The sequence below is a fragment of the Buteo buteo genome, chromosome 16 (assembly GCF_964188355.1).
Source record: "Buteo buteo chromosome 16, bButBut1.hap1.1, whole genome shotgun sequence".
Lineage (NCBI taxonomy): Eukaryota > Metazoa > Chordata > Aves > Accipitriformes > Accipitridae > Buteo > Buteo buteo.
In genome coordinates, this window is record NC_134186.1 from 86105 (window position 1) to 98101 (window position 11997).

At 41.4% G+C, this 11997-nt stretch overlaps 1 protein-coding gene and 1 long non-coding RNA gene across 2 annotated transcripts; one reads left to right on the plus strand and one right to left on the minus strand.

Annotated features, from left to right (window-relative positions):
• Positions 1-1401: 1401 nt before the first annotated feature.
• LOC142040016 (uncharacterized) lies at positions 1402-11987 on the minus strand. The gene is made up of 3 exons (XR_012653100.1): positions 11851-11987; positions 4293-4432; positions 1402-1711 (listed from the first exon to the last, which is right to left on the minus strand). It is a non-coding gene; the product is annotated as an uncharacterized LOC142040016 (long non-coding RNA).
• Positions 7037-8714, plus strand: GJA9 (gap junction protein alpha 9). The gene has a single exon (XM_075047183.1). The coding sequence runs from the start codon at positions 7037-7039 to the stop codon at positions 8585-8587; it is 1551 nt and encodes a 516-aa protein (XP_074903284.1). The 3' UTR covers positions 8588-8714.
• Positions 11988-11997: the final 10 nt, after the last annotated feature.

Consider the following 11997-nt stretch of genomic DNA (forward strand, 5'->3'; position numbering starts at 1 on the left):
CCAGGCTGAGCCCATCTGCGATGGTGGTAGCACCTCAGTGATAACATATTAAAGAAGGGAAAACCTGCAGCGGAGAGGAGAGTCGAATGTGACAGAAACACCTATACACATACCGAGGTCAGTGAGGAAGGAGGGGGAGGAGGTGTGCCGGAGGAGGGGATGCCCCTACAGCCCATGGTGAGACAAGATGGCAGGCTGTCCCCCTGCAGCCCATGGAGGGGAGTGGGGGAGCAAATGCCCACCTGCAGCCCATGGAGGAGCCCACGCCAGAGCAGGTGGCTGCGCCCAAAGATGGCTGTGACTCCATGGGAAAGCCTGTGCTGGAGCAGTCTGTGACTGAAGGACTGCAGCCCATGGAAGGGACGCACGCTAGAGCAGTTCGTGAAGAACTGCACCCTGTGGGAAGGACTGACATTGGAGAAGTTCGTGCAGGACTGTCTCCCATGGGAGGGACCCCACGGTGGAGCAGGGGAAGAGTGAGAAGTCCTTCCCCTGAGGAGGAAGGAGTGGCGGAGACAAGGTGGGATGAGCGGACCCCAACCCCCATTCCCCGTCCCCCTGTGCCGCTGAGGTGGAGGAGGGAGAGAAAATCAGGAGAGGACTTGAGCCCAGGAAGGAGGGAGGGGCAGGGGGAAGGTGTTTTGAGATTTGGTTTTACTTGTCATTATCCTTATTTTGATTTGACTGGGAACAAATTAAATTGATTTTTTTTTTTTCCCCAAGTTGAGTGTGTTTTTTTGCCTGTGACCATAAGTGGTGAGTGATCCCTCCGTCCTTGTATTGACCCATGAACTTTTAATTATATTTTCTCCTCCCCATGCCACCAGGAGGGAGGAGTGAGCAAACGGCCTCATGGTGATTTGTTGCCGTCTGGGCTTAAACCACAACAGTTAATGTCAATAAATGGAAATTTAACCAATATGGAGTCCGAGTGCATTTCGTACTGGGATTGTAACAAATACTAGCCCCAGTGCATTACAGTTACAAACCGCAAAGAAGGGTTCGCAGCCTACTGTGTGGGTTTCAGGGCTTACAGCTTATAGTCACCTGTTCAGTAGAAAGGTCAAAATCTTTAAACTCTAAATGCTGAATCCAGAAGTGATAAACTGCAAATCTTGGAACACAAATCATTGTTGGGTGTTTAAAAATTTTGGATAAGGTTAGATTTTTAAATCCTGTGCCATGATCGGTAGATGACTGAACTGGAAACACTGATTGATAAATACCAAGCCCCACAAAATAAAGTAATGAACCACAGGGCCCTCAGTGAGAAACCCTCAACAGCAACCTCTGAAAAAAAAAAAAGGTAAATTAAAAACTCTGAACCCTCCATGTTAAACAATAAACGCCCACGCGCATATAAGCAGGAAACAGATAAGCTGTGGAATTTTTGCTCGCAGCTCAAAATGTTTTGCCCCTCGATAGGAATCTCAGCAGAACATGCAGACGGACACCAGGAACACATTACAGTTGCTTTTTATAAGCTTGGTTTTAGCCACCGTACTAACATGACCGTAAGCATGAATCAATCCCAATTATTGAACTAAAATACACTTCCACCCAATCTACCCGCAACCCCACAAGAACCAGTTCATCCACATTAGGGACAATAACTTGATATTTTTAGTCCTTGCAGATCAACGGGCAAACATCCAGAGCCAGTGACACTTGTTACAACCAACAATCCTTTTCTTAAGGAAACTGGTACCTGCTGAAAAGAGAAAAAAGCATTTATGACAAATGGGAATGCTCCTCCTGTGGTCACTAACAGCACCTCAAAACCTGTTTCCTCAGGTCGGTAAATCTCACCCTAAACACTAACCAGAAAATTCCTTACTGAGTGGCCAGGAAAAGGGTAAAACATTTCAACTGAGGAAATATTTTTTATGATTTTTAGCCTATTATCCACATAATGAACATGTGCAGTCCAAGCTACCTAACCAATTGGCATATCACTCAAATTCTCTTCAAGGAAAAGCAACTACCTTTTTTTTAATATGCTGAGGCTCATCCAGTTGGATGTTTCTCGGCTGTAAGGATGCAATTTAAAAGTGTCCACCTCAGATCTACAAAATTTCTACACAGTCAGGTCTTAAAGAGCAAGAAACTGTTTTCCAAGTGTTCTGTAAACATCTTAGAATGGAGAGTTTGGGGATTACAAGCATCCTGCTTACTTTACAAGAGGCTCTCTTCAACATAGTGAAGAACTTGTGCGGGAAAAGGGAAGTCCTAAGTGGAAACACGGCATGCCATCTAAGTTTAAAGACCAAAAAAACACCTTAGACCTTTTGGATAAATGCCAGGGCATCTTCAGAAATTTTGCTTGTGAAAGCAAAACCACAAATCTGCACCTACTGATTTGCATGTATATCTTAGCAATCCAAAGTGAATCTACAAGCCAGCACAGAAAACGGACAAAGGTGAAGAGTGTGTGCCTCAGTATTTATATGGTATTCTCTGGTCTGCCTTCAAACACAGTACCACTGGATTTGGTGGTCCTAAAGACAATACTGAGTAGTACAGTTGTCCAGATTTCTCATTGTTGCAGTTTATCATTTGTGATCCTAACTTCACTCTGTAAGAAAACTATGGGAGTGAGTCCACTTTACCCAGAAAGCCTGTAGGACACATCACTGATTTTTGTGCCTCTAGTTATCTAGCTGGCCATTGTGGGTCAGACAAATACAGTAGAAAATAAAAATCAATTGTACACATAAAGTGCACATTATTGATGAGTAGGAATGAAAAGGTCTTGATCTTCAGAGAATATTTCCATGATTGAATGATTTCTGTGGTGTTTGACCCCGAGCTAAGAAAATATAATATAGTTGTTAAAGTTTGGGCAATGTTTTGCAGGAAACCCACCACTGATGAAAAGCCAGTGAAGTAGCTTCTAGACCTGGAAAAAAAATTACTATTCTCTCCTTACATAAGTATTTTGTTACTAAACACTGAACGTTGGTATGACAGTTTGTGTAAATAGTCACATCTGCAAAATGTCTGGACTAAGGTAAAGAGCAGCATTGGCGCTATAAAATTGTCATTGCTGCTTGAATTCATTTTCTCTCCTGCCTTGTCAAATTGTCATTTGACTGAAATACCATTTTACATGAGATAATGCATCCCAGAACATTATGTGCAGATCGTTAAATGTTCATCTTAACATTTATCTTTTACAGAACAAGTAGATCCCAGCCACCGTAGTTCAGTCTTACCAAACACTTAGGATTTTCAAACAAAGCTTCAACATCTTTGCGGGAGGTGTGTTGGAGGGGTCTGTGGACCACTTCAATGGACATTGAATTTTTTTCACCAATAGCAGAAAAACTTTTAGAAACATACTTTAAGTACTCGATAGAGGAGACATGTTTAGAAACCTGCTTTAAGTACTTAATAGAAATGGCTGGCTGTAGACTTATAGCTTGCCAAAATGATCGAATACTTCCAGGCAAGCTGTCATTTAACTATGAAATCGGACGTGACCTATTGACTGATCCTCAGCACCAAAATTAAAAGATAACGATTAGCTTTTTAGAGTTCTCAGCAGAGGAAGTTTATTTATCCTATACAGGACACCTGGATCAGCGATACACTTCTGCACGGTGCTGAGGAGAGTCATCTAAAAGAGCATTATGGTGCTAGATATACTTCTAAAGTCATATTGATCTTGGCAGTGGAGTTACACATTAATACCAGGCATGCCTAACAAGGCCGTATCCTTGGCCATTGGGCTGATAATGCTGGCTCCAGGACAATCTTTGTACACAAAACAAGCATATTTCTTTGCCAGTCTTTCCTTTTCTAAAATGAGGTCTCTCTCCCTCTCCTCTCCCCAATGTCTTTTGCTGACATTTCCTGAAGTTTAGAGTGTTTGAAAGGGTATTCTCCAGCCCACCATCGGTCCCCATAATACACTGTAGCTGTCTGACTGGCTCAAAAAAAAAATTCAGGTAGATTTTAAGGTCTCTTAAATAATTTTTGTGTGCGTCAGCTCAGCTTACAAGCTGCCATGTATCCCTCAGTGCCAGGCGGACTTTTTAAAGATAGCATTTACTCTTAGAATTTTTATGTAAGCAAAGGAAGAAATTATTTATGATGAGGGTGGTGACACTCTGGAACAGGTTGCCAGGGCAGCTGTGAATGCCCCATCAGTGGAAGTGTTCAAACACAGGTTGGATGGGGCTTTCAGCAACCCAGTCTAGCGAAAGATGTCCCTGCCCATGGCAGGGGGTTTGGACTAGGCGGTATTTTACAGTCCCTTCCAACCCAAACCATTGTATGATTCTATGTACCTTTAGCCTGTAGAACTTTCGCTGCCATTCTTTCACTTCCTCCTTCTTCACATTAATCTTTTCTTTTTTTAAACTCAGTGAAGGGTAATTTAGGCTAGGGAGTATTCATTCTGTTCCAGTGCCTCCACCTTTCTTCTCCTCTAGGGAGACACAAAGAATGGTAAGTTTGTGGAGTAAAGGTGCAACTGTGGGTTCCGTTTCTAATTCTGCCACATGCTGACATGGGGAGGATGTATAGTGTATAGCTTCATCGAATCTTTTACCATAAGTGAGCGGGTTCTTCAGTAGAAGAAACCCATTTATTCACCCGAGTCGCAGGGCGACTGCTGCAACGATCCATCTAATGCGAAGAAAGGAATAGGAAAGGGAGGAATTTAAAAGAAAAAGTTAATAACAGTAGGTTGTAACCCATGAACAATTATATCAATTAATATATGTGGCCCTTGCCTTCCTAAACACATAGAAAATCCCTGTTCTTTGAGACTAGGCAGTTTGTGTGCTCTTTTATACTGGAAAATATTTCAGCCTGTTCTCAGTGTTCTTCCTGCTGAGTTAATGTGAAGGGGTAGCTGAAGGCCTGGGATAAAAAGGGGACTTGTGTCACCTGGTCTGTTTCTACAGGCTATACGTTAAGTATCACTAGCAAGAAGAATGACTGACACCTTTAGTATGTCCGACACTTAGACTGGAATGCTAATGACTTGCTCCTAAAAAGAAATACTGAATTATATGAATGGGGAAAATGATGTAAAACAGTTGCCACATTCTGGGCTGTTTTAAAGAAGTCAGTATGATAAGTAAAATGGCCTAAAGAGAATAAATGAGAGGTGCAGAATCATAGAATATAAAGACAGACGATGTCTATGAAAAGGGAGTGAGTCTGCAGGGGCCAAAAGTACTACCATTGGGTTTTTACATCAGGAGCGTGCTGCTAAACTGTTCCAGGAGAACAGACTGCAGAAATTTACAATTACAGTATTTGGGAGGATTTACCTTCTTCACTTTTGCACAGGCAAGCTGAGTGTTTGCTGCTACTGAGATATGTAAACTAAAACTTAATCTGAAAGTTTTCTTTTATCCTGTTTGTCTGAGGCTGAGATCGTTCCTAAAACTTGGAAGGTGCTGGGGAGGTAAAGGGCAAGATAATCTGAAGGAATTTAGAGCTGCAGATTTTTCATTTCTAGATTTTTTAATGAGATTCTTTCACCGGTCATAGCTAAATTATCCTCGGAGCAGTATCAGACTGAACAACAGATTGATTTTCTCCTCCCTCCATCCCTAGCAAATATAAATTCAATGTGCAAAGCTTGCACTCCATTACTTGCTCCCGTAGTGAGATAATCTGCTTAAAATGTGAAATTTACTCACACGGACAGAAGATGGCAGGGGCTGTAACTTTTTATCGGACGCTGCAGATGTTTAATTTTACACATTTTTGTGAAGAAAGGTATGTTTTATTTTTAATTTGCTGTTTATTTTTATTTTTTTCATCTTTAAAAAAATGTCTAGCTTGCCTGTTTGTACACTGATTTGCAAGAGTATTTTCATGTTTAGTAGGCTACCTTAACATAAAGTTTCCTTTATAGTCATTGGTATTGCGGCTATAAGACTGCAACTTCTATTTGATTTCTTAACACTCCTGTTTTACAGGGTGAAAATGAATCCCATTTGAACAGAAAACACTGCGATAAACCACCTTTATCCTAAAAAAACCCAGATTATTCTGGTTTTAATATGACTAAATTCTATTGAATGGTACCGTATGTACAATGAAAAGGTAAATCTACAGACATACTGGTTATCCTTGTGCATAAAAAAGAAAAAGTTTTTTGTTAGTCTATACAATAATATAAACACTGAAAAGGAATTAAAATCTTGTCCACGATGTAGTATCCTGTAACGGAGAAAGAAACAAACACAGGAAAGAAAGGTGAGATATGCAATTATACACATGTATTACCAGTTTATCTGTACTCAAGATGATAATCATTTAGGAAAATGCTGATAGAGAATTTTTGCATAAATCATTTATTTTTCACAGAGTCAGAGCCAAAGATAGCAACACTTGACACTTGGCACTCTGGACCAATTATGGTGATTTTATTTGTTTATCATTGACATCCGCAAACAAAAAGCAATTGCCTGCTCCAAATTAAATGCTTAAACATATTTTTTAATTTAACAATGCAATTTTGGCAAGATGTCTTATTCCCTCTCGAGTTCCTTTGTATAACCAATTTTTGCTGCAAAACAGTAACTGGACATTACCATAACTTCCACTGCGACGTGGGGCTCGGAACATCTGAAAAGGAGGACAGGGAAATATTCTTCTATCTTCATAAGTGTCCTAAATATAAATGTACCGCTCTCACACTGCTGTCAGGTGATGGTTAAACCAAACTGCATAATGGTCTTAAAATCCTACAAGTCAGGCACCTTAGTTTCCACTGAGTTGATGCCACCTGAGGGTGCTTAGTACCTCATAGTGATATGCTTATCAGGATGTCTTTTGCTGATAAATTAGACATGGGTGGATGATGCACTTCTCCATCTTGTAGATGAGAGAGAATAATACCCAGATTATCAATGAGCAGTGGGTCATGTTGCCATGGTCACAATGTGAGATACGATGGGTTTTCCCAGTGTCATTTTTTTTGTAATGCATTAAGGGAGGACTGCAGCTTTTACAATGTTTGATACCTTTTTTCTCCCATACATTTTAGTGTTAAGATGGCAGACTAACCATGGGAGACTGGAATTTCCTTGGAGGCATTTTAGAAGAGGTCCACATTCATTCCACTATTATTGGAAAGATCTGGCTAACAATCCTCTTCATATTTCGAATGCTTGTCCTCGGAGTGGCAACTGAGGATGTTTGGAACGATGAACAATCAGAATTTATATGCAACACCGAGCAACCTGGTTGCAGAAACGTGTGCTATGATGAGGCCTTTCCCATCTCTCTCATAAGATACTGGGTCTTGCAAGTTATATTTGTGTCTTCCCCTTCCTTGGTGTATATGGGTCATGCCTTATACAGACTAAGAGCCTTGGAAAAAGAGAGGCAAAAAAAGAAAGCTCAGGTAAGAGTGGAACTTGAAAGCACTGAATTAGAAATGACTGAAAATCGGAAAAGACTGGAGAGAGAACTCCGGCAATTGGATCAAAGAAAGCTAAACAAAGCACCTCTGAGAGGCTCTTTGCTCTGCACTTATGTGATACATATTTTCACAAGATCTGCAGTGGAAGTCGGTTTTATGATTGGGCAGTATCTTCTTTATGGCTTTCATCTAGATCCCCTTTATAAATGTCAGAGAGATCCATGTCCAAACACAGTCGACTGCTTTGTATCTAGACCAACAGAAAAGACAGTGTTCATATTATTCATGCAATCAATAGCAACTGTATCATTGCTTTTAAATATCCTAGAAATTATCCACCTAGGATTCCGAAAAATTAAAATGGGACTCTGTGGGCAGAATAAAAACAAGGACGACCCTGACAATTTCTATGTAAACAAATCTAAGAAATACTCTGGGATACCGCACTCTTCTTTGGGAGTATCCACCACCCCTCAAAAAACTCTTCCTTCTGCACTTAGCGGTTATACCTTTTTAATGGAAAAGCAAACTGACACTGCTGTCTACCCGGTTCTAAATTCTCCTCCCATGTTTCAGTCGGTGCAAAATAACTGTACAGAAAGCAGCAGCAATTACACCCATCGCAATCAGGAAAATAAATCACCAAAGAGGAGGCCAGCTACAAATGCTTCAGACAATCAGACTCGAAATACTAGCACAAATAATAATGAAGGCTTGCTTGGCAAACTTGGGACTGAAGCGCATGATGTGCAAAAAGAGGCTGAAAAGAAACATTTCCTTGTTGTTACTCAGAATGCAGATATAGCTTTGAGCACGTGCTTGAGAAGCTTTGCTGAAATGCCATCTCAAACTTCACTGCGACCCAATACCACTTTTCCTATTACTGGTATCAGAAGACAACATGGAATTGGTTCATCTTGGAACTGCTCAGCAATGGTTGAGAGTGCAGGAGCTTCAACAAATTCTCTTCCAAAGAACAGCAACAGAAGACAAAGCAGTTTCAGTGCAAACAAAGCCCAACTTCCTTATGAAAATTCTAGCCGAGCAGACACTCCTGACTCTACAGAGGAGGTGAGCTCAGAATCTAAGCAAAGTAGAAACTGCGATAGTCCTAAGCCTTTCTCTCTGTCTAGGCGACTGTCGCTGTCAAGTAATGCCAGCAGCAGGCGTGCCCCCACTGATCTTCAAATATAGTGTGAGTTAGTCTGTCAATCGCACTAGTCAATGCTGGGATAATTATTGGACATTGCAACATAAGCAAGACCTATCTATAATAGTAGCTAAATTGTTCAACTTTAACCAGCTGTTTCACATAGATAGAAAAGTGAAATATTCAAAGCCCTTTGAATATTAGCTAAGTAACTTTTAAAGTCTCGTTACTTCCTTTGTAACGAAAGGATGGCTTAGACCTCAGCATATAAACTTCTACACTACCCTTCCAGCTAAGAAGGAAAACATACATTGTGTAAGTCCACATATTAGGAAAAGTCAGGCATAAAATCACAGCTGGTACTATTTAAACTGAATAAAGGTAGAAGACAAAATTTACAGTCTAATTCTATTTTACGAAGAACAGTAAATGACATTAGGCTAAAGATGGCACTGGCACTCTCAGGAGAAATTAATTATCAGTAAATATGTTTCTGCTTAATCTCTCTGAGAATTCAAACAGACATTTGATAGCTGTCTGAAAGCAGAATGTCAAACATATTCTGCTGTTTGAACTGTTAAATACAAAAAGAACAAAACATTTGATACATGTATCACTAATTCTTTGACTCCACCTTCTGCTTTTTTTTTTTCAGTGTATCACCACTGACTTCCTCAGCAGAACAGAGTGAATCTCTTATCGTATACTATTACCATTAAATACACTACTACATTTTTAAAGCATCATGAATTACAAATGAGTTGTGAGCTTTAATTTTGAAATTTTGCACATGTCCTGGTTTCACCTGGGATAAAGTTAATTTTCATTCTAGTAGCTGGTACAGTGTTATATCTTGGATTCAGTATGAGAAGAATGATGATAATGCACTGATGTTTTCAGTTGTTGCTAAGTAGTGTTTAGACCAAGTCAAGGATTTTTCAGCTTCTCATGCCCAGCCAGCGAGAAGGCTGGAGCGGCACAAGAATTTGGGAGGGGACACAACCAGCACAGCTGACCCAAACTGGCCAAAGGAATATTCCATACCATATGATGTCATGCCCAGTATATAAACTGGGGGGAGTTGGCCTGGGGAGTGGATTGCTGCCGGGGAGCTAACTGGGTATCGGTCAGCAAGCGGTGAGCAATTGCATTGTGCATCACTTGTTTTGTGTATTCCAATCCTTTTATTATTATTATTATAATTTTATTATTGTTATTATCCTTACTATTTTCTTTCTTTCTGTACTATTAAACTGTTCTTACCTCAAGCCACCAGTTTTACTCCCCCCCACTCCCCCCACCCCCTGATTCTCTCCCCCATCCCACTGGGTGGGGGGTGAGTGAGTGAGTGGCTGCATGGTGCTTAGTTGCTGGCTGGGGTTAAACCACAACCTCATAACACTAATAAACTAGCATTTATTTTTTTTTTTAATCAGAAAACAAGTTACTGAAATTTATTAATCAGAAATTTTGGATTTCACAAACCAGAAGGCTTACTATGGTAAAAAAAAAGAAAAAAATGGTAGTACCTTCCTACTTTCAGTTACAATGTCAAAAAATATGTAAAAGGTTTACCAAACTGTAAAACTGCTCCTTTTCTGAATGCTGCAGGGTCCATCTGTCCCCCGAATTCTGACAGACTTTTAAATCATAGAATGCTTATAATTGTTTAGAAGGAGCATTTCCATTTATGCTTTTTATGGGGGTAATAAATAAAGGACATTCATCCACTTGCTGCTCCAGTCCATATAGTGTAAGGCGAGTTCCATGAAACATCTTTAAGTAATAAAGGAGGCAAAGATGAACAAAATACTATGTTACATTTGTAATCGAGACTTCTATGAATGAAATACGTTCACTTGAGTTGCACAGCACTGACAGGCTGCAAATACTTAGTGAGGTGGTCACATCTGGGATGCATTAGTGTATACATGTATATTTTTTACTAGTGGATTTGACTTACTGTATGCATACTGGAAAATAATCTGTGAGATGTAGCGTCACAATGTTACGGCATCATTAAATTCTTAATGGGCATTATCATTATGCTTACAAGCCAGCCATATTTCAGATTGGCTGAAGGCTGTACAATGTTAGGAAAAAAAGGAGCCAGAAAACCTTAAAGGCTCTTCTGCTTGCAGCAGCAGCATTAATTTGTCCACATAAGAAATACGCATTAATACTATTAAAACTGTTCACTGTAGATTTCTCTCCAGCAGCTATTCTTCTCACGTCTAGTATACATAAATACAGCCCTATGTAATTCTGCTTACACTGTAAATTTTAACACTGTGTAATATACAGGAATGTATATAAATGTCTAGTGTGATTTAGCTGAGTTAATGCTGCTACTGTGGCTTTAATTCTTGCATTTCTTGATGCGTAAGTTTCTGTGGGTGATAACTGTGCTAATGCATGCTTTACATTTAATGTCTCTGTAATAGAAAGCCTAGTATTTAATGCACTCCGCTCCCACTGTCTAAATAATAGAAAATTAGCATTTAGATGCTCACATATGGGATATGACATTTGCACTTCTGTTGGTTCAAGACAAGGTAACATAAAATCACAGCTGATTTTACACAAAACACAAGATAATTTGTTTTTCTGCTGCTGACCGAGGATTTTTATTAACTTTTGTTGTGTGGACATGGGTCAAGCATTCTATTTCATCACAGCACCTTGCCAACAGAAAAGCTTAACTTAATTCCAGTGAAAATTGAAGATGTTGCGGAAGAGCGTGCAGAAAAAGTGTGGAAAGACCCTAACATTGCAGGTGCAAGATTATTCGGTTGTTTCTTTTATTTATTTTTATAATCAACAGATTTTATCGGTCAGCAGGTACCGCAGCATTTCACAAAAATAAGCCGGTATAACGGCTTCCGTTTTTTAAACCAGGCTAAGGCAAAAGACTTTCTTTTCGACGCGAAGGTTTCACCGCATGTAACCCCTCGGAGCCCCCTGGGTTGGCAGCTCTGCAGCTGCAGCTTGCTGCAACTTTCTCCTCCCGCGACTTTTCAGTCCGCTCCCGTTCCCGCTCAGGCCACCAGCACCACAGTTACCCGATCTGACAGAAAGCCGCGCCGCCAGGCGCAGCGGCACCTCGCCGCCCGCAGGCACAGTGAACGCCAGACGACCCTCACGACAGGACGCTGGCCCTCCGGGTGACTCCCGCTGCGGCAGCGCGCCCTCTCACCGGGGGGACCCGGGGGCCGACCGTCGCAGCCGCCCCCCGGCCGGCCGGCGGCGCGGCCCGGCCGGCGGCGGCGAGCCCCGGACCCGCCGAGTCCGAAACGCACTTCCGTACCTGGTGAAGAGCGCAGGGCGGGGCGGGACAACGGCCAGAGCTGCTGAGGCAGGGGCCGCAGCGCCGGCTTCGGCCTGTCTTTGGGCGGCGCGGACCCCCTCAAGAGAAGGAGCGCGGCGAGGGCTGCTGCGACGGCGGCAGACGGCC